Below are 18,490 nucleotides of genomic sequence, written 5' to 3' on the forward strand. Positions count from 1 at the left end.
AATGATTTTTTCCAACAACCAGTTCGCCAAACTGCTCAGAAAGTTAACAGCCGGTTCTCCCGAAGTGATGCGAACTGGCTGGATCCCACCACTGCTGTTAAGTCAATCACACCTGATTTTATGATCTTTTTGTCATAGTTGTTAAGCAAATTGTTTCAGTTGTTAAGTGAATCATGCAGTCATTATTTATTTAATTATACTGCACATTTTTGAAGTGCCCATTGCTCTCAAAGAGGGACTCCGGATGATGTACAATAAAACATCAAAATATAACAATTTAAATTTTAACAATTTTAAAGTTAACATTTAAAAATTTAAAAACTATTAAAAAAAAAGAAAAGAAAAGAAAATAATTCTTTTTTAATTTTAATTTAAAAATTTTAAAAATAAAAAATAATAAAAAATAATAATAAGTATAAAATTATAAAAAATAAAAATTTAAAAATAAAATAAAAATTTAAAAATTATTATAAAAATATATAAAAAATAAAAATTTAAAAATAAAATAAAAATTTAAAAATTATTATAAAAATATATAAAAAATAAAAATTTAAAAATTATTGTAAAAAATATAAAAAATAAAAATAAATTAAAAAATTTGGAGGCAGGAATAATTAAACCCTGTTAAAAATTAGTTCACAAAGGCAAGAGGTGGGCTCTCATGGCACCAACCAACCCCATGAGTGTGTGCAGATCCATTAAGGAAATCCAACTTCCTCCATTGACTTTGTGAGAACTTGCTTTGTGAGAAGGTCACAAATGGCAATTACACAACCCCGGGATGGTGCAACTGTCATAAATACATGCCAGGTGCCAAGCATATGAATTTGGAACATGTGACTGTGGCGATGCTGTGATGGTTTATTTTATTTTATTTTATTTTTATTTTATTTTGAATTTGTATACCGCCCTTCTCCCTGAGGACTCAGGGCGGTGAACAGCCAAGTAAAAACATCAAATACAAATATTAAAATACAGTTAAAAATATACATATATAAATTTGGCCCCGTTAATTAAAAACAATAAACAAAACACTTAAAAACACTTAAAAAATTAGGCCAGCCCGGCTTGCTGGAAAAGGAAGGTTTTAAGGGCCCGGCGGAAGGCACTGAGGTCTTGGATTCTCCTTATCTCTGGAGGCAGTTGATTCCAGAGGGTAGGTGCCCCCACAGAGAAGGCCCTCCCCCTGGGGGTCACCAGCCTACACTGTTTGGCTGATGGCACCCCGAGGAGGCCCTCTCTGTGGGAGCGCACGGGTCGATGGGAGGTCGTCGGTGGCAGCAGGCGGTCTCGAAGATAGCTAGGCCCTATGCCATGGAGCGCTTTAAAGGTGATAACCAATACCTTGAAGTGCACCCGAAAGACCACTGGGAGCCAGTGCAGCTCGCGCAGGAGCGGTGTTACATGGGAGCGCCATGCTGCTCCCGTCACTACCCGCGCTGCTGCGTTCTGGACCAGTTGGAGCCTCCGGGTGCTCTTCAAGGGGAGCCCCATGTAGAGAGTTGTATAAGTGTGAGTACTAGTTGTAAGTCACTTTTTTCAGCAACATTGTAACTTCAAATAGTCACTAAACAAATAGTTGTAAACCAAGGACTCCCTGTTCTGTAGGTAGTGCAGAACATGATAACACAATTGTTTCAAAGGTTTCCAGTGTTCTCTTTTCTCATCCCTATGCTTCAGGAGCTTCATTAATTGTCTGTGGCCTCAAGGGTGCTTTTCATGATTTTATTAATAATATATAAAGCCCTTTATGATTGAGGTCTGCTTACCTTGCAGAGCATTTCAAACCTATTTCCTTCCCCAAAGAGACATAATTACAAGGATGAAATGCTCTGGTCATTCTACATTCCTGGCTAGAGTATGCAGAAGGTAGGGTCTTCTTGGTGGATGGATTTAGATTACAGATAGTCCTCGACTTACAACAGTTCATTTAGTGACTGTTCTAAGTTACAATGACACTGAAAAAAGTGACTTACGACGATTTTCACACTTAAGACCATTGCAGCAGCCCCATGGTCACATGATCAAAATTCAGATGCAAATTCATATTTGAGAGAAAAATGTATTATTCCTGTAAAAAGCATAACCTGAGTAACGCCATTTTAAACACCATATTTAACCTTTATATAACCTGATTTATATAACTTGGTAGCGAGGACATGAGAAAGGAAACTGTGTTGTTCCTGTGATGCTTGTTTTGCAGGATATATGATGCATACAGGACATATGATGCATATTTTTAAGGAAATAAATGTTTTGGTACATTCCAAAATGGGCCTGCCTGATTCAAAAGAGGAAAAGCCTACAAATAACGATACCAATCAACATGGTACATCTGTTTGGGGTATTTTTGTAGGGTATTCCTAACGGGAATTTCCAGGATGGAACATGAGAAGAGGAGCCAAAAATGTTATATAAGACCTGAAAACAATACCCTGTGGGGCGTTTGCATTGTATTGCTGTACCTTGAAAACTGTATTTAAACCATGTAATCGAAGTGATCAGATGTTCTTTCTTTCATGGGAGAACCCTTTTGCAAAAGTTTGAAATATATATATATAGCTATATATATAGCTATATATATATATATATAGCTATATATAACAGAGCAGATTTATTATATATATATATATATATATATATATATATATATATATATATATATATGTTTTCTCAGGTTTTCGCGGGTGTTTGTATGTAGGTCTTTGGTTATTCGGGTCTTCTCCCACGTAAAATTGGAAGTGTCTTGGCGACTTCGTCGAAACGTCGCCAAGACACTTCCAATTTTACGTGGGAGAAGACCCGAATAACCAAAGACCTACATATATATATATATATATAATAAATCTGCTCTGTTTTCTTGTTCATGCTCTCTGTGTCACTTATTATAAGGTAATGCTGATTTTCTTCATTTAACAATATTTATGACGGTTGCAGTGTCCCAGGGTCATGTGATCATCTCTTGCGACCTTCTGACAAGCAAAGTCAATGGGGAAGCCAGATTCACTTAACAACCATGTTACTAACTTAACAATTGCAATGATTCACTTAACAACAGTGGCAAGAAAAGTCATAAAATGGGGCAAACTCATTTAACAAATCTTTCACTTAGCAACATAAATTTTGGGCTTAATTGTGATGGTAAGTGGAAGACTATCTCTACAGGAATTTTTTCCTGCTCCAATATTGTTGGAGATATTGTTAGATACAATATCCCCCAAAAATATTTGAACTGATTAGCAGAATAATGTGGTTGTTACAACAAATGCACCTTCAAATTACATTATCAGAAATGTAGAAATCAGATTATGAGGAGTAATTGGTTAATTGCACAGAGCATTTAGCCCAGTTTTGATTGTCATATTTTAAGAACGGTTTGGCAAAGAGGGCTTCTCCATAGAAGAGTGACCAGGATAGTTAGATTGCTGGGCCTTTGAAGTTCAGTAAAAATATCCAGTTTTACCATGGTAAAAAGGAGTGGTTCAAGTAACCTTTGAATCTCACTCCACCTTCAAAAACAGGATGTCACAGAGAAAATGGAATGTGATTTTTCTGAGCCCTGACTATATTTGGCCCCTCAGGCCTTGAATCCTGATGCCAATCTATTAAAGCATTGATTTGGTTACTCTGTTATCTGAATCATTCATCTGACATACTAGTTACTCCCCAAACCTACTCTAACATTATTTTTTTACTCAATGTTTCGATTCCTCCAAATTTTACAATGATCATTTTGCATAATTGCAATTTTCATGTACTGTGTAAAGTGTGCTTCAGGTTTGGAATACGAAATCCTTTGATTGTGGGATTGGTTCAATATTTGGCTGTGTGGATGACAAAATGAGAGATCTGGATGGATTACTGGATCAAATAGACTGAAGTATCTGCTTTAGCAATGCTTTCATCAGTGCTAAAAGGAGAGAAAGGAGCAAAAGCACTTTGGGAATATAAAAATATGCAGTACGTGTTTTTAGTTATATCACTTGCTTAACTAATGATGAATTCATGCAGAGAAAATATTGCATCATGTGTATACTGGCAGATAGCAGGAAAGATTATTAAAGTAACAAATAATGGAATGATGATGCCATCTGTTACATCAGATTTTACATTTGTTTTTATTTTACAGTGATTACATATGATATAAAAATATTCTGTAGTGATATTGTGAGCAAAATAAGCATGGTGCCTATCTCTCTGAATGTATATGGAACCAATGGAGATACTGAAGACCGAAGACTTTTGTTGTCACCATCATCTACAATTGAGAAAGGAGAAATTGGGGAGGTAATTCAGTTTTTTACTGTTATCTGAAAATTCAGAATAAAAATATATTTCAATTCCAAATGTGCATTATATTTATAGACTAGACTAGACTAGACTAGACTAGACTAGACTAGACTAGACTAGACTTTAAGTCAAGGTTTTTCTGAAATGGTTTGCTATTGCTTGCTTTCTAAGGGTAAAAGACAGTGATTGGCCGAAGATCACCTTGTTGGCTTCGAGCCTAAAGTAGGATTATGGTATCTAACTTGACACCTTAGCCACTTCACCAAAAGAGAGAGAGAGAGAGATACAAGCAGATTATTTACACACACACACACACACACACACACACACACACACACACACACACATTGAATACATCACAATTTTCTGCCTTATTGAAATATCTTCTGATATGTTTAGTCATTTACAGGTCACATAGATGCTGTGGATTTGGGAAAATTGCACAAAATTGTCCTTCTCATTGGAAGCACATCGTGTAAGTTTTTTTCACTGCAAAAATGTTGATAAGAGAACTTTGCAGTTTAGCACTGATGCTGCATATGTATAATCAGTAGTATGTAGTATAATAGTATATTATCTAACCTAACATAACCTCTTTGAGGTTTCATTAAATAGTTTAAAAATAGGAAACAGCATTATGCTGAGTAAGATCATTGTTCCATCTAGAACAATATAATTCATGGTGACAGACAGCAATTTTTAACAGTTTCAAGCAGTTCCTCCAGCATAATTTAGAAATGCCAGGAACTAAGGCTCAAACATTCTGGAAATGTAGACTCCATGTTCTGTCACTGAATTTAGAGGAAATGTATTTTTTAAATGACATTTATTTGAAAATAAGTCCTACAGTCCTCTCCTTCTATCTGTAAAAAATATGGGAGTTGCAATAGGTATCATAATGACAGCTGCAGACACTGTGGATATATTAAATAGAAAAGGTCTCCAGTTTGTGATTTAAATGCAACTACTTAAGATTTAAGAAGGGATAGACTTGTAATGCTATTATTTACTGATACTTAATATATTTTGATAGTAGTGTTGGCATGAAAAAATGTTTTAATTATCTATTGCTTCTAATGCAGCCTGCAAATTGGCAATTAAAGCCTTGCACTTAAAGGAAAATTTAAAACAAGAGCCTGTGTACATATTTGAAGTGAACGAGTGAGTATGAGAAATATGAATCACCAGGGACAAATTTGGGGAATTAAGAAAGGGAAGCTGATCAATACTTTACTTTGTTATTATGGTGTACTTACTACCAAGGAGGAAGGAGGGAATACTTTGGATTTTTCTAATTTGCATGCCAAAAACAATCTCATTGGCTATCGATACCATAGTCCTTGGCAGGAAAAGGAGATGAAATCTTTGGTTCTCTTTGTCAGGTAGCAAACTACCTAGCAAAAGTTAATGCTCTAATTTTCATTGCTATGTTTCTTTAAAAAACAAACAAAAAAAAAAACTGCAGACTGCACACATAAGATCACTGCAGACTGCACACATAACCATTTGATAGACAGCAAGTATGCAATCCAAAAGGGGTTTTGCTTGTCCCAAAAGATACAGTTAGGTGATAATTAAGTAGAAAAGGCATTTGTTCACAACTGCGCTAGTAAGATTCAGAACCAAGTCAACTCCCTAAAGCTCCAGTTCATATCAAAGCAACCTGTATTCTGAAAGAGATATGGGACAAACAGCCACGGAAAAGGGTAAGTCCAACTGAAGGCAAAAGATTAAAGTCTTTTATAGGAGACACCTATAAAAATCACAGCAACAGAGTAATTTGAATCTTAGAAAAAATTATCATGCAGGATAAGCATACCTGCCAGGGAGATTTTTTGGAAAAGTTTCACCAGCATGAGTAAAACAAACTATCCTTCTTCCAGCAGCTATCTAATCCCTTCTTCTGCTGCCCACTGTTGGCTGTTAGAGAAATGGTTCCCTCCTTAACAGCTGTGGCAACAATAGTTTGCAGCCAAGAGACCCTGTCAAAACTCACACCTGTGACAGTGGGAAAGTCACGAACTTCATATTACCATTCAGAAAATATATTCAGAGACATCATATTAATATTAATTATGCTCTTCTTTATATTATGGACATTTTTTAAAATGTGTGCCTTCAAGTCAATTTTAATTCCTAGTGATTGCCCTGCAGTTCTCTTGGCAACATTTTCAGAACTTCATCCCAGATCTGAAAGAGACTAACTGGCCCACTGTCATCTGCTGGCTTTGTGTTAGTACTAGAACTCATTATAAACTCTGAGTTTATAATCAGTAGTATTTCTCAACCTTAATAACTTGGATTTCATAACCCAGAACTCTCCAGTCAGTGTGCTGATTGGAGAATTCTTGGGTTGAAGTGTGCACATCTTGAAGTTACCAGGGTTAAGAAAGGTGCATAAGACAAAACTGGATCTCAAGGAAAGAAATCTTTAAAAAAAAAAACATTTGTTTTTTCTTTATTAAATGTCATATCAAATTCTGTACATGTCTTGTTTTAAAAATTATTTCTAGAACATTCCATCTGGACATTGATAAACCTGAAATAAGGAGAGAAATCCCTCTCTCTTTGGTTACTAAGGAAGAGAATGGACCAGAAAATCTGACAGAACATATTATTAAAGTATACACTGGTGATAAAAGAGGGGCAGGAACTGATGCCAATGTTCATATCATTTTGTTTGGCGACATGGATACATCCCATTTAATTCAACTCAAAACCTCTCTCGATCATCGAGATCCCTTCGAAAAAGGAAAGGTAAGTAATATTGCCCATACATATATTTTTTAAAAAAATTGGCCATATCAAATATTACAAGTTTTATATGAAAATATATATCCCTGAGGATTTTGCTACATATTTAATATTGAAGTGGTAATTAAGTAGATAATGCACAAATATATATATATATATATTGTGTGTGTGTGTGTGTGTGTGTGTGTGTGTGTGTGTATATATATATATATATATATATATATATATATATATATATATATAAATGTTTGTTTGTTCAAAATCGTAAATCTCCGAAAGTTTTTCACCGATTGCTTTGAAATTTTGATACAATGTTGAATTCAAATACGCACGTGTTTTTATATACCTATATCATATACATGTCACACCTGTGACAGGTAAAAACATTGAAAAACATTGAAAAACATTGAAAAATGGCGCCATCTACTGGACGTAAAAGCAACACACGCTATACTAAATATTATACGCTTTCATTTCAATGTTTCCGATCCATTTACGATTTCCAAATTTCCAATTTTACGATTCCATTTCAATGTTTCCGATTGCATTGTTAAATTGAATTTTCATAGATTTTGATTTATTTTCATTTTGAGTTAATTATTTCGTACGACATTATGTTGGAATTGAGCTGTGCCGTAATCCTCTGTAGCTCAGAACATGCCTACTTTGCGTCTGTCCCACCAGTCTTTTTACTCGGTCGATTGGATTCAGATCTCAGTTGCCTTTCTCTACATTTCTTTTTGGACTTTAATGTCGCAGCACCACAATGGCAGATGTGACCCGGGTCTTTTCCCCTCAGCGCCGCCACCGCCCAACCCACAAGCAAAAGGCGGGAAATGTCAACCGCCGCGAAGCATTCTCCCTACTAACAGAGTATGCTGTACCTTTGGCAGGGACCCCAATGCCATCTGTGGTGCGGAGAGCTGCGAAGGTGACGGTGGTTATACCGGCAAGCCGGGAACCCAGATCTTACACCCGCAGCAAAGTATCCTCGGAGGCATCCAAAGACAAACCTCTGAATCCCCAGAAACACAAACTCATCGATGGCAGCCCGGGCGGAGGCCTCCGCTAATCCCACGACCCGCAGCTCTCCCAATACAAGCACCAAATAGGTAAAAGTCCAAGAAAGCAATTGATTAAGTGACATTAAAGTCCAAAAAGAAACGTAGAGAAAGGCAACTCAGGTCTGAATCCAATCAACCGAGTGAAAAGACTGATGGGACAGAGGCAAAGTAGGGGTGACCTGAGCTACAGAGGGACATTATTGGCACTCGGTCAAAAAATATTGTATACCCACAAGACTGGGCCACAGCAACGCGTGGCCGGGTACAGCTAGTTCTAATATATAAATGTGTGTGTGAATGTGTCCATGTGTGTGTGTGTGTGTGTGTGTGTGTGTGTGTGTGTGTGTTGTGTGTGTGTGTGTGTGTGTGTGTGTGTGTGTGTGTGTGTGTGAGGAGGCAAGTGTGAGGCCAACAGGAGTGGGAGTGCAGCTACTGCTGGGCCTGCCCTCTCCGTCACACTGTCTGCTTGCCCATGGCTGAAACGGGCCAAAATCTTGGCATGCCACAGCCTCTACCTGCTCTGCCTGCTGGTCCAACTTCTGCTGGGACACTTCTCGGCCATGGGGGCTCGCCAGGGCTCTTCGCCATCCTGGCAGGGTGGGTGGAGGCCATGGCGTGCCAAGAGCTTGGCCCTGATTGAGGCACCGGGCAAGCAGACAGTGGGATGGAGAGGACGGGGCTGGTGGTAGCTGCCCAAACACTTTTCACCCAGAGGGAGATGAAGCTTTGTCTGCTTGAAAAGGGGACAGTTTGAAATGGAACTAATTACTCCATTTCAAACCGTCCCCTTTGCAAGCACATGGAGCTTTAAGTTTCCGCCATCTGGAGAATGGCTTTCTGCCATGAAAAGCTCCACTGGTGCAAGAAGCCCCACCTCATACAGCCAGACATGGGTGGGCTTAATTAGGGCTTATTTGGGGTGGTACAGTTTATATCAGGTGCACGTGTAAAAATCAAGCTACATCTTATTTTCAGGATAGGTCTTATTTTCGGGGAAACACGGGTATATATATATTTTCAATGAATATATATATTTATATTTATGCATTATGATAAACCTGTTTACTATCTCATTCATTCATTGATCTTGTGCCAGATAGCATGGCAAAGTATACATTTCTTTTTGCTGATGTTCTTATTACTCTGGCCAATGCTACTTTAAAAACTGGTGGTACAACCAGATTTAGAGCTATATAGATAGAGGAAGGATAATCGTCCTTGGGATGAGCCTTGTCCAGCACATTGCCTTTAGAATTCCCATTTATTCTTTGCAAGCTTGATGTGAAGATTAAAACAGGGAAGTGGGAAAGATAAAAGAACTGGAGGAGCTCCATTTTAGGGAGCAGTTCATCCTCCAGTTTCTTCCAATGGACAGCAGAAGAGGAGGTAACTTTTAAAAATCTGAGTCTTAGGTTACACACAAAATGCTGAATTAAGAGAATAGACTATATTAAACCATTGTTTCCCTATTGTATTTAAAGTTGTTCTCAATGGGAGTTTATCTTGATGCTGAGTGCTCTGGGTTTTGACATCAAACTGGACTTAATCTTAGTACAATTTGGTGTATTCTACAAATGTAGTCAATGAGGCAAATATGAATATGGCAACTTTTTCTTTGGTGGGATTAATTGCCATTGGCTGTTAATGTACACTTATTGTAAACAGAGTGTCCTATCACATAAAAGGTATAAGTAACATGTTATATTCTGCTAGAGAAAAATATTCCAGAATCTGCTTAACTTTCCTTTATCCTTCTGACCCTGAACAAATTCATTTTTGTCTTTAGAGAATTAATTTAACATGAAAGAAACAGTTTTGTAGAGGTCAAACAGTTGTTCCTCTTGAAAAAAAAATGCCAGCATTGCCAAAAATAACACTAAAAATGAAAAAAAAAAATTTTAAACCAACTTAGTAGGCTATTTGAAAGATTTCGTCATAATTAGAATCTAATGACTTCTCTTTATGTCTTCAAACAAAGGTTTATGTATCATTAAAAAGAATCATATAAAAATGGAAAATACAAGGTGTTTTTTTCAAACTAGCTGGAAGTTCATTATTTTTTAAAATTATTTTCTGACATTAATAAGAATTGTACCAGCATAAATTTTCTTATTCTTTTTGCTGATAATACAGCCACTTTTTTGAATTGTCAAAGGTAGCCTCAAGTACCATATTTTTCAAATACACATTAGTTTTTGAGGGAGATATAAGATACACATTAGTTTTGGGGAGGACAAGAAGAAAAAAAATTCTGCCTCTGTATATCAGCATCCATTGGTATTCATCTGGCTAGTGTCCTTGTAGCAAACAGCCTGGTCAGCTTCAGCATGTTATAGCAGCCTGATTCAGCATGAGCAGCTGATTGGTGGTTGGATCAGCCTTGTGGAATACCGCCAATCAGCTGTTCCAGGCTGTGGGGATTGCCACAGCCCATTGCCGCTTCTGCGTGTCACATTTTTGGCCTCCGTGCATCGGGTTATCTGCCTCCTCATGCTCCATTTTAGACCCCTTCCAGGCTACCGGGATCACCACAGCACATTGCCGTGTGTCACCAATCGTTGCCTACATGCCCCATTTTTGGTCTCTGCGCATTGCATTTTTGGTCCGTTCCAGGTGGCAGGGATCGCCACCGCCGATTGGCACCACCTGGAACCGGCTAAAAACACGACACATTGAGGCCAAAAACAGGGCATGCAGAGGCTGAAAATGCGATGCGCGGAGGCCAAAAATGCAACACGCTGAGGTGATGTGCTGTGGTGATTCCCGCAGCCGGATCAAATCAGGGTGTGCAGAGGCTGATAACACAAGGAGGCTGAAAACAGCAGAAGGGTGGAGGCTGGCGGGTGGACAGGGCTTCAGTAATACTTGCTGTATAAGAAGCACAGACATTTCCACCCATTTTGCGGGGGGGGGGAAGTGCATCTTATACTCTGAAAAATATGGTGCATGTCGTGTTTTTAATAATTAAGAATAATTAAGAAAGCAGAAGAGAGATCTGAATTTGAAGGGCAAAATGTGACTGGAGTTATTGAGCATTTATATGGTGCCCTCCTTAGTCTGCTTGAGAACCCAGGAAGTCACATCTGGTTGAAGATGATTTGTAGGTGCCTGTATATACTGTGGCCATCTACACACAGTGCAAATAACATTTTCTTTTTCAAATCCAGATTGCTGCACAGCTCCAGTTGCTATTTATTCATCTGACTAATGAAACTGAATATGTCTGTTATTGTGACAAAAAGCAAATCTGTATACAATTCTTTTTTTTTTTTCAATATCTGGGAGAATTAAATTCTTGAGCCAGCCATTTTTATGCTGTTTCTTAGGTATCAGAAAAATATTTTTGATTTTCTTTTATTTTTAAACATGGTTTATTTCGATGAAGGCAGAATGCTAGATTACTTTTCCTCTTTCAGTTTTTTAATTCAAACATTTTTTAGTTGTTCATAGTTATTTTACTTGGAATTTTGAAATGTGATTGAAAAAATATTAGAACTAATCTTTTTGGATTAGCCCAAAGCTACAGCTCCTTTTTAGGCTGGTTTTCCTTCTTGTTCAGGACCATGTGGTAGAAAGAATTCAGACAAAGACAAAAATTATTCTTCTATCTGATATCTTCAGTAATAATAAAAAATCCTATATATCCTTGACCCTGCTTTAATTCAGACTAGTTCTTCATCAAAGAACTTGAGAGAAATCAAGGGGTTGCCAAACGTATAGATATTTGGAAAATCTCCAGACTACTTGGCAGTTCTGGTTTCTTGGCAGAGGGACATGGAGTTTCATATGCAATGACTGTGGCATGTATTTTGATGCAAAGGATGCAGCTGAACTATATTTAGGGAAGCATTCACACCAAGTAAACATAGCATTTTCCAAAGTTTGACTTATCATAATTGAAAAGCTAATTCTATTTTTCATTTTAAAGTCTGATACATTCAAAATTAAGACAAAGAATATTGGAAGGCTGCAGAAGATTGAAATTGGGCACGATGGGAAAGGGTTTGGTAAGTGTATTTGCATGACTTGACTAAATTGTGTTTCATAGGTGCTATAACATCTATACAGGAAGCCTTCACTTAATGATGCTTTTTTGGGACTGGACTCTGTAGTTAAGCAATGTGGCTATAAGTAAAAAGAACATGATGAGAAACCACACCACATATATCATATAAATCCATTTCATATTTTATGATTTATCTAATAAATCTACTTTGTTTTTTTTTCATTTACTTTCAGAAAGCTTGATCTTTAATCCTTTCAAATAATGTCCACAAGCTGATTTCTTATCATTTTCTCTTTATCTCCTCTCAGAAACTCGTTCACTAGCTTAACATATCTTTTTTGTACATCCACGTTAAAAAAGTTTTCCAAGTCATTCTTCTGATTTATTATTTGTATGTCTCCTTTACTTATTAAGACATCATCCAGTTTTGTTTGTAAATCCATTGTGCCATCTTTTTCCATATGTTTTATAGTCTGGCATTTTTTGATCCATTTGCAGATCACCCTTAGTCTATTTTGTCTAGTAAAATCTGTTCCTCTGTAGCCTCTGAAAAATCTGTTTTTATAGGTGCAAACTATCTTAAGACTAATTTCTGGACACAGTGAACCAGAGTCACTTGGTTAAGTGCCTATAAAAATTGAATGAATGACGGAAGGAAGGAAGGAAGGAAGGAAGGAAGGAAGGAAGGAAGGAAGGAAGGAAGGAAGGAAGGAAGGAATATTCTTGATTTCTTCTACAGTCAATATTGCTCCGCTGTTATAATGGGTCTCTTCTCTTTTACTTGTAATCTTTAGTTCTCTCTGGTTTCCTCTAGTCAACCTATTCTTGTCCTGCTAAAAGTTTTAACTTTTAAAAAATCAGTAATAAGCAATTTCCTAAGGTGATTAAGAGAGAAAATAGGAATACTCTGTGTCCAATTGAAGGCATTGAACTGTGGCTTAGCCAAGATTATTTTCCCTCTGGTTCCCACAGCAATAAAACCCACCAAAGATTGTTATTTTACAAGGTCTTTGTGAAAAGCTTCTATATGGAGCAAATGTTCCAGGACTGGTGATCCCAGTCCTCTCTTTGACCTGGAGGAGTTCTGAAGAGCCAATCCATTCACCAGCTACTCTTTCTTCTACAGCCATCTGTTGTGAAACCATATTCAGTTTGCCATTTTGTCTGCCATTGAAGGATGAGGCTGTAATTATAAATAAAAAATAATATGGGAGACATTTTTTTTAATTTTATTTTTCACAGAAAATGATAAACTGGGGTGCAAAATTAATTTATGTTATTTCTGATAACTCTTAATGGACTTTTGTTGATTTGGACTGAATGATAAGATTTTGCAATTTGTTTATTGATAAGAGATGAAATATAGATTTTTTTATTAAAATACTAAACAAAGGGTTAAGTTACAGAAGTTGATTATACTTTCCTGGAGGGAGGATGTTCTGCCCCAGTTTTGGATTCCCAGAGAATGTGACACACACCAAGCTTCGCAAACACTGTTTAATTCCAAACAAACCCCTTTCAAGAATGCAGGCTTCCCATGCAAAGGGTCCTTATCAAAGTTATTAAGAACAAAGTCCGACAAAGGTTGGCAACCAGCCCAGAAAACCAGATATGAGAAGTCGCTCACTCTCCAAGATGCTCTGTAGTAATGAGACATTGTTTCTAGCAAGAAAGCACTAGCTGCGTGTGACTTAAATAGGCTAAGGGAGTGGCCAATTATCCTCAAGCCCTACTCTCAAGTAGACCTCCTCCTCCTGAGTAGCCACTCCTGCCTTTTGGCAGCCCTGCATGCCCGATCATTGAGGAGAGGCTCCTCCACTTCGCTCTCTCCACTGAAAGGAGCCTCTGGAGGTTCTGAAGACCTGGCTGAGTCTCTGCCTCTGGCATCACATCCTCTTCGGTCTCCTCGCTGTCCGACATGAGCACTGGCTGCGCAGTCTGCTGGCGCGACACCACACCAGCCTCCTCATCGTCGGGATCACCATGATCCACGCAGGCCGCTGGTGGGCCACAACAGAGGAGGAGTCATTTCTTTATATAACTTTATTTTTTATTTTTCTCTGCACTTTTTATTCTTCTTCTTTACCTTTTATATTATTCATTTCTTTCTAAAATTTATTAGCTGTCCAGTTGCGCCCCTTTCTAGATCGGGACTCCCTACGCACAGTCACTCAGGCACTCGTCACTTCCCGCCTGGACTACTGCAACGCTCTCTACATGGGGCTCCCCCTGGGGTGCACCCGGAGGCTCCAGCTGGTCCAGAATGCGGCTGCGCGGGGGATTATGGGGGCAACGAGGCGCTCCCGTGTGACACCTCTCCTGCGCGAGCTGCACTGGCTCCCGGTGGTCTTCCGGGTGCGCTTCAAGGTGTTGGTGACCACCTTTAAAGTGCTCCATGGCTTAGGGCCTGGGTACTTACGAGACCGCCTTCTGCCACCAATAGCCTCCCACCAGCCAGTACGCTCGCACAGAGTGGGCCTCCTTAGGGTGCCGTCCACCAGACAATGTCGGCTGGCGACCCCCAGGGGGAGAGCCTTCTCTGTGGCGGCGCCCACCCTCTGGAACAATCTCCCCCCAGAGATACGTACAATAACAGACCTCCGGATTTTTTGTCGGGCCCTGAAAACCTATTTATTTCAACTAGCTGGGCTGGCTTGAGTTAAATTTTAAATTGATTTTAAATTGAGTTGTTTTAATTTACAGCCAAAATATTTAATTATTTTAAACTGTTTTTAAATTTTGTATGTTCTGTTTTTTACTTTGGCTGTTCACCGCCCTGAGTCCTATTTGGAGAAGGGCGGTATAGAAATGGAAACAAATAAATTAAATAAATAAATAAATAAATAAATCTTACCACAAGGCAACTCTGGGCTTATGCTTGGTTTGCATTATTTTATCTTTATATTTGAAATCCTTAAAAAAATAATAGTATCTAACAAAATATGACCATTGCATTTAGCAATGGCAGTTCCAACAGTCCCAATTGTCATTAAGCAAGGAGAGTGCATGTTGTTAAACGACCAGCCGACATGACCGTGAATTATTACTTCCTGCTGACTGACTTCCTGCTAGCTCTTGTCACTCAGCTGAATATATTTCACAGGATAATTCTGCTTAATGACACTGTAGAGAGTCAAAAAGTCACCTCTTATATTTTTTCATCAAGTGAGTAAAAAATAATATCTTGTCACTGTTTAGTTGACTTGATTGACATTTGGAAACTGAGTCTAGACAGCCTTGTTGACAGAATTAGCATGTGGTAGCCAGCTTATCCTTGTTTGTGAAATGATTTGGGTAACTTTATGTTTGTATGAATAGTAGCTGCAGCTTTTATTCAGGCATTTGAAAATGGCCTGACCTAGGCCAGTCAGATCTTTATTCTCATTATTATTTTTTACAGCAAGTGGCTGGTTTCTTGAAAAGGTAGAAATTACAGATATGTCTACAAATGAATTCTACAGCTTTAGGTGTAACAGGTATGTTTTGCTTGTTTAGATTTCTATTGTTACAACATTCAACAGAAATATTAACTAACCAATATGGCTGGTAGTACAGTGGTTAGAATGCAGCATTGCAAGCTAACTCTGCCCGCAGCCTGGAGTTTGATCCTGACCAGCTCAAGGTTTACTCAGTCATCCTTCCAGGGTCAATAAAATAAGGACCCAGATTGTTGGGGAAAATATGCTGATTCTGTAAACAGAGAATGCTGTAAAAGCACTGTGGGGCAGTATATACGATATTTTTCGGACTATAAGACGCTCCTGACTATAAGACAAACCTATCTTTCGGGGAGGAAAACAAGAAAAAAAAAAGCCTCTGCCTCCCAGCAATTTGTCTCCTTGCAGCAAACAGCAAACAGCCTGATCAGTTTCAGCACAGCCTGATTTAGTACGAGCAGCTGATTGGTAGTTGGATATGCCTCCCAGAATACTGCCAATCAGATGTTCCAGGATGCGGGGATCACTGCTGCCCATTACTGTTGTCACTGCCCATCGCCACTGCCGCCTATCGCCACCTCCCTGCACCCCATTTTTGGCCTCTGCGTGCCTCATTTTCAGCCTGTTCAAGGCAGCGGGGATAGGCAGCAGCGGTAAGCTCCACCACCTGGAACAGGCCAAAAATGGGGCATACAGAGGTGGTAATAGGTGACAGCAGCAATGGGCAGCAATGGTGGCAACAGCTAATCTGGGAGGCAGATCCAACCATCAATCAGCTGCTTGTGTTAAATCAGGCTATACTGAAGGCAGAAGCCAAAGGGTAGGGGTAGGCAGGTGAGCAGGGCTTCAGCAACATTCACTCTATAAGACGCACAGACATTTCCATCCTCTTTTGGGGGGGGAGTGCGTCTTATACATTGAAAAATATGTTAGTCTAAGCGCCACTGCTATTGCTAATATTACACATCAGGAAATATTTTTTCCTTTTCCAAGGAGAAGGAAAATCACAGATGCAAGGGAAATTGAGAATCAGTAGGTCTGAGCTTCAGGCTATGAAACAGAGGGATTAGTAAGTGGTCAACAGCATGTTCACTCAATGCAAATGAAATCCACAAAATCCCCATGGTTTTCATGTCTACAGGAACTTCCCCAAACTGTGCCTTTCAGATATGTTGAATTACAACTCCCATAGTTCCCAGTTGGCATGATCAATGGAATTAGGATGGGAAAGTCTGATCAAATGTACCTTCTCTTTCAATAATATATATATATATATATATATTCTTTATCAGATGGCTGGCTAAAGATGAAGATGATGGACTCACAGTAGTACAGCTTTACATATAATTTTCTGAAACATATTTGAATGTGCTTCCCCCTTCACTTCAAGCTGATTCAGTTTATTTGTATATCCTAATTATGAAAGAACTATAATTATCATGAAGCAATATCAAAACAATTTATCACTTTTTAATAATTTCATTGAGAATGACTCTAAGCATTCTAAACACTTTTATTCAATTATAGAATAAAAGAAATTCATTGTTCTATATGTCTTAGTATCATTGATACTTTCACAACATTTAAAATTGACAGGGTTTTTATATATAGGAAAAAGAAAAGGCAATTTATGTCAGTCATGAGCAAGCACATAATGAAATCTTTTATTGGAAGTTTATTTTTATATAAATGAAAGTACTTTTTTGGTAACATCATTCACAAGTAGCTTATTCTAGTAGACAAAATATTTTCAAAATGGTTATAGAAAACTGTGGCACCCACATGAAATATTTGCTTTATAAAGAATACTTTTGAAGCCAAATCCCAAGAAGGCTCACTGAACTGTGTCTTCTCATCCTCATTCCAATGGTGACAGTACTTATATTGTGTGCATATCAGAAGGAAGGAAGAATTGTAAATATTTCTTTCTTATGTCTATAAATAATCTTATTAATTGTGAAAATGGCATATCACCTTTTGAGGAAATGGTAAGTTTATAATGATAGTTAGATGGAACTAAAAAGCTTTTTATGCAATCATTTGTCAAGATGCACTGTTCAAATAACCAAATAATGAGAAATCAAAGAAAAATGTATAGGTTTTATAAAAAGCTATAAAAATGTATGCTTTATTTTAATGTATATTCATTTTGAAAATTAAGAACTCTTTGTCAAAATGCTAATCAATAATATTCTTAGATATAAGAATAAATATTTATAATAGTACTATGTTAAAAATAACAATATTTTCTGATTAAACAAGGAAATGGTTTTAATTGTTTTACTAAAAAGTCTATATTTCTTCTTGCATTGCTAGGATAGATACTGAAATGAGTGTAAAATGTGATCCCTAGAGTGCAGAAATGAGTTTAGTCAGTATCCGTATTCATTATACAGAATCACTTTAAACTTTTGTTCTAGTGTGTCTTTCATTAATAGTTTGCAATATGAACTTGCCTGATGCCAAGTGTAAACAATACTACCTTACTTCATTTACCTCAATAATACTCAGTAACATCTTTCAACAGTTTATTTGGTCCTTTTGTCCTATTTTGTCCTATTTAAAACGAGGCCCTAGGAAAATATAACATACTGTTGAATGGTTTTTTAAAGAGCAGTTCAAACAGTATTTGCAAAACCCACAAGGGAAATTTCAACAGGAGTTCCATTTTGCTGACCTAAAGCAAAAGATTCCTGGAAATTGAGCAGCTGAGGTCATTTTCAATAGAAGACAGATCAGTTTATATACAAGATTTATATTCATTATTTTCTTAATTTCCATTTAAAGCCATAATATTTTACCATGTATTGGTAAATATATACCATATATTGAGATATTTCTGAGGAATAGGACAATAATTTCAATTTAATCCAAGTGTTTTATGATTAGTGTATCAATGAAACTACTGTGAGAGTAATTTCTCATGAAATGGCTTATTA

At 37.6% G+C, this 18,490-nt stretch overlaps 1 protein-coding gene across 2 annotated transcripts in view; it reads left to right on the plus strand.

Annotated features, from left to right (window-relative positions):
- LOC117672798 (lipoxygenase homology domain-containing protein 1) overlaps positions 1–17,099 on the plus strand; it is a 211,799-nt gene extending 194,700 nt beyond the window's left edge. For both annotated transcript variants that reach the window (XM_034429781.3, XM_034429782.3), the window contains exons 53-59: positions 4,130–4,287; positions 4,690–4,765; positions 5,373–5,451; positions 6,804–7,047; positions 12,037–12,115; positions 15,515–15,590; positions 16,844–17,099. In XM_034429781.3, the coding sequence (XP_034285672.2) occupies positions 4,130–4,287; positions 4,690–4,765; positions 5,373–5,451; positions 6,804–7,047; positions 12,037–12,115; positions 15,515–15,590; positions 16,844–16,898 (767 nt within the window). In that variant the 3' untranslated portion in view covers positions 16,899–17,099. The remainder of the gene's footprint in view (positions 1–4,129; positions 4,288–4,689; positions 4,766–5,372; positions 5,452–6,803; positions 7,048–12,036; positions 12,116–15,514; positions 15,591–16,843) is intronic.
- The last annotated feature ends 1,391 nt before the right edge of the window (positions 17,100–18,490 follow it).

Source organism: Pantherophis guttatus, chromosome 3, assembly GCF_059756535.1.
Source record: "Pantherophis guttatus breed Tessera chromosome 3, ASM5975653v1, whole genome shotgun sequence".
In the NCBI taxonomy this organism is placed as follows: Eukaryota; Metazoa; Chordata; class Lepidosauria; order Squamata; family Colubridae; genus Pantherophis; species Pantherophis guttatus.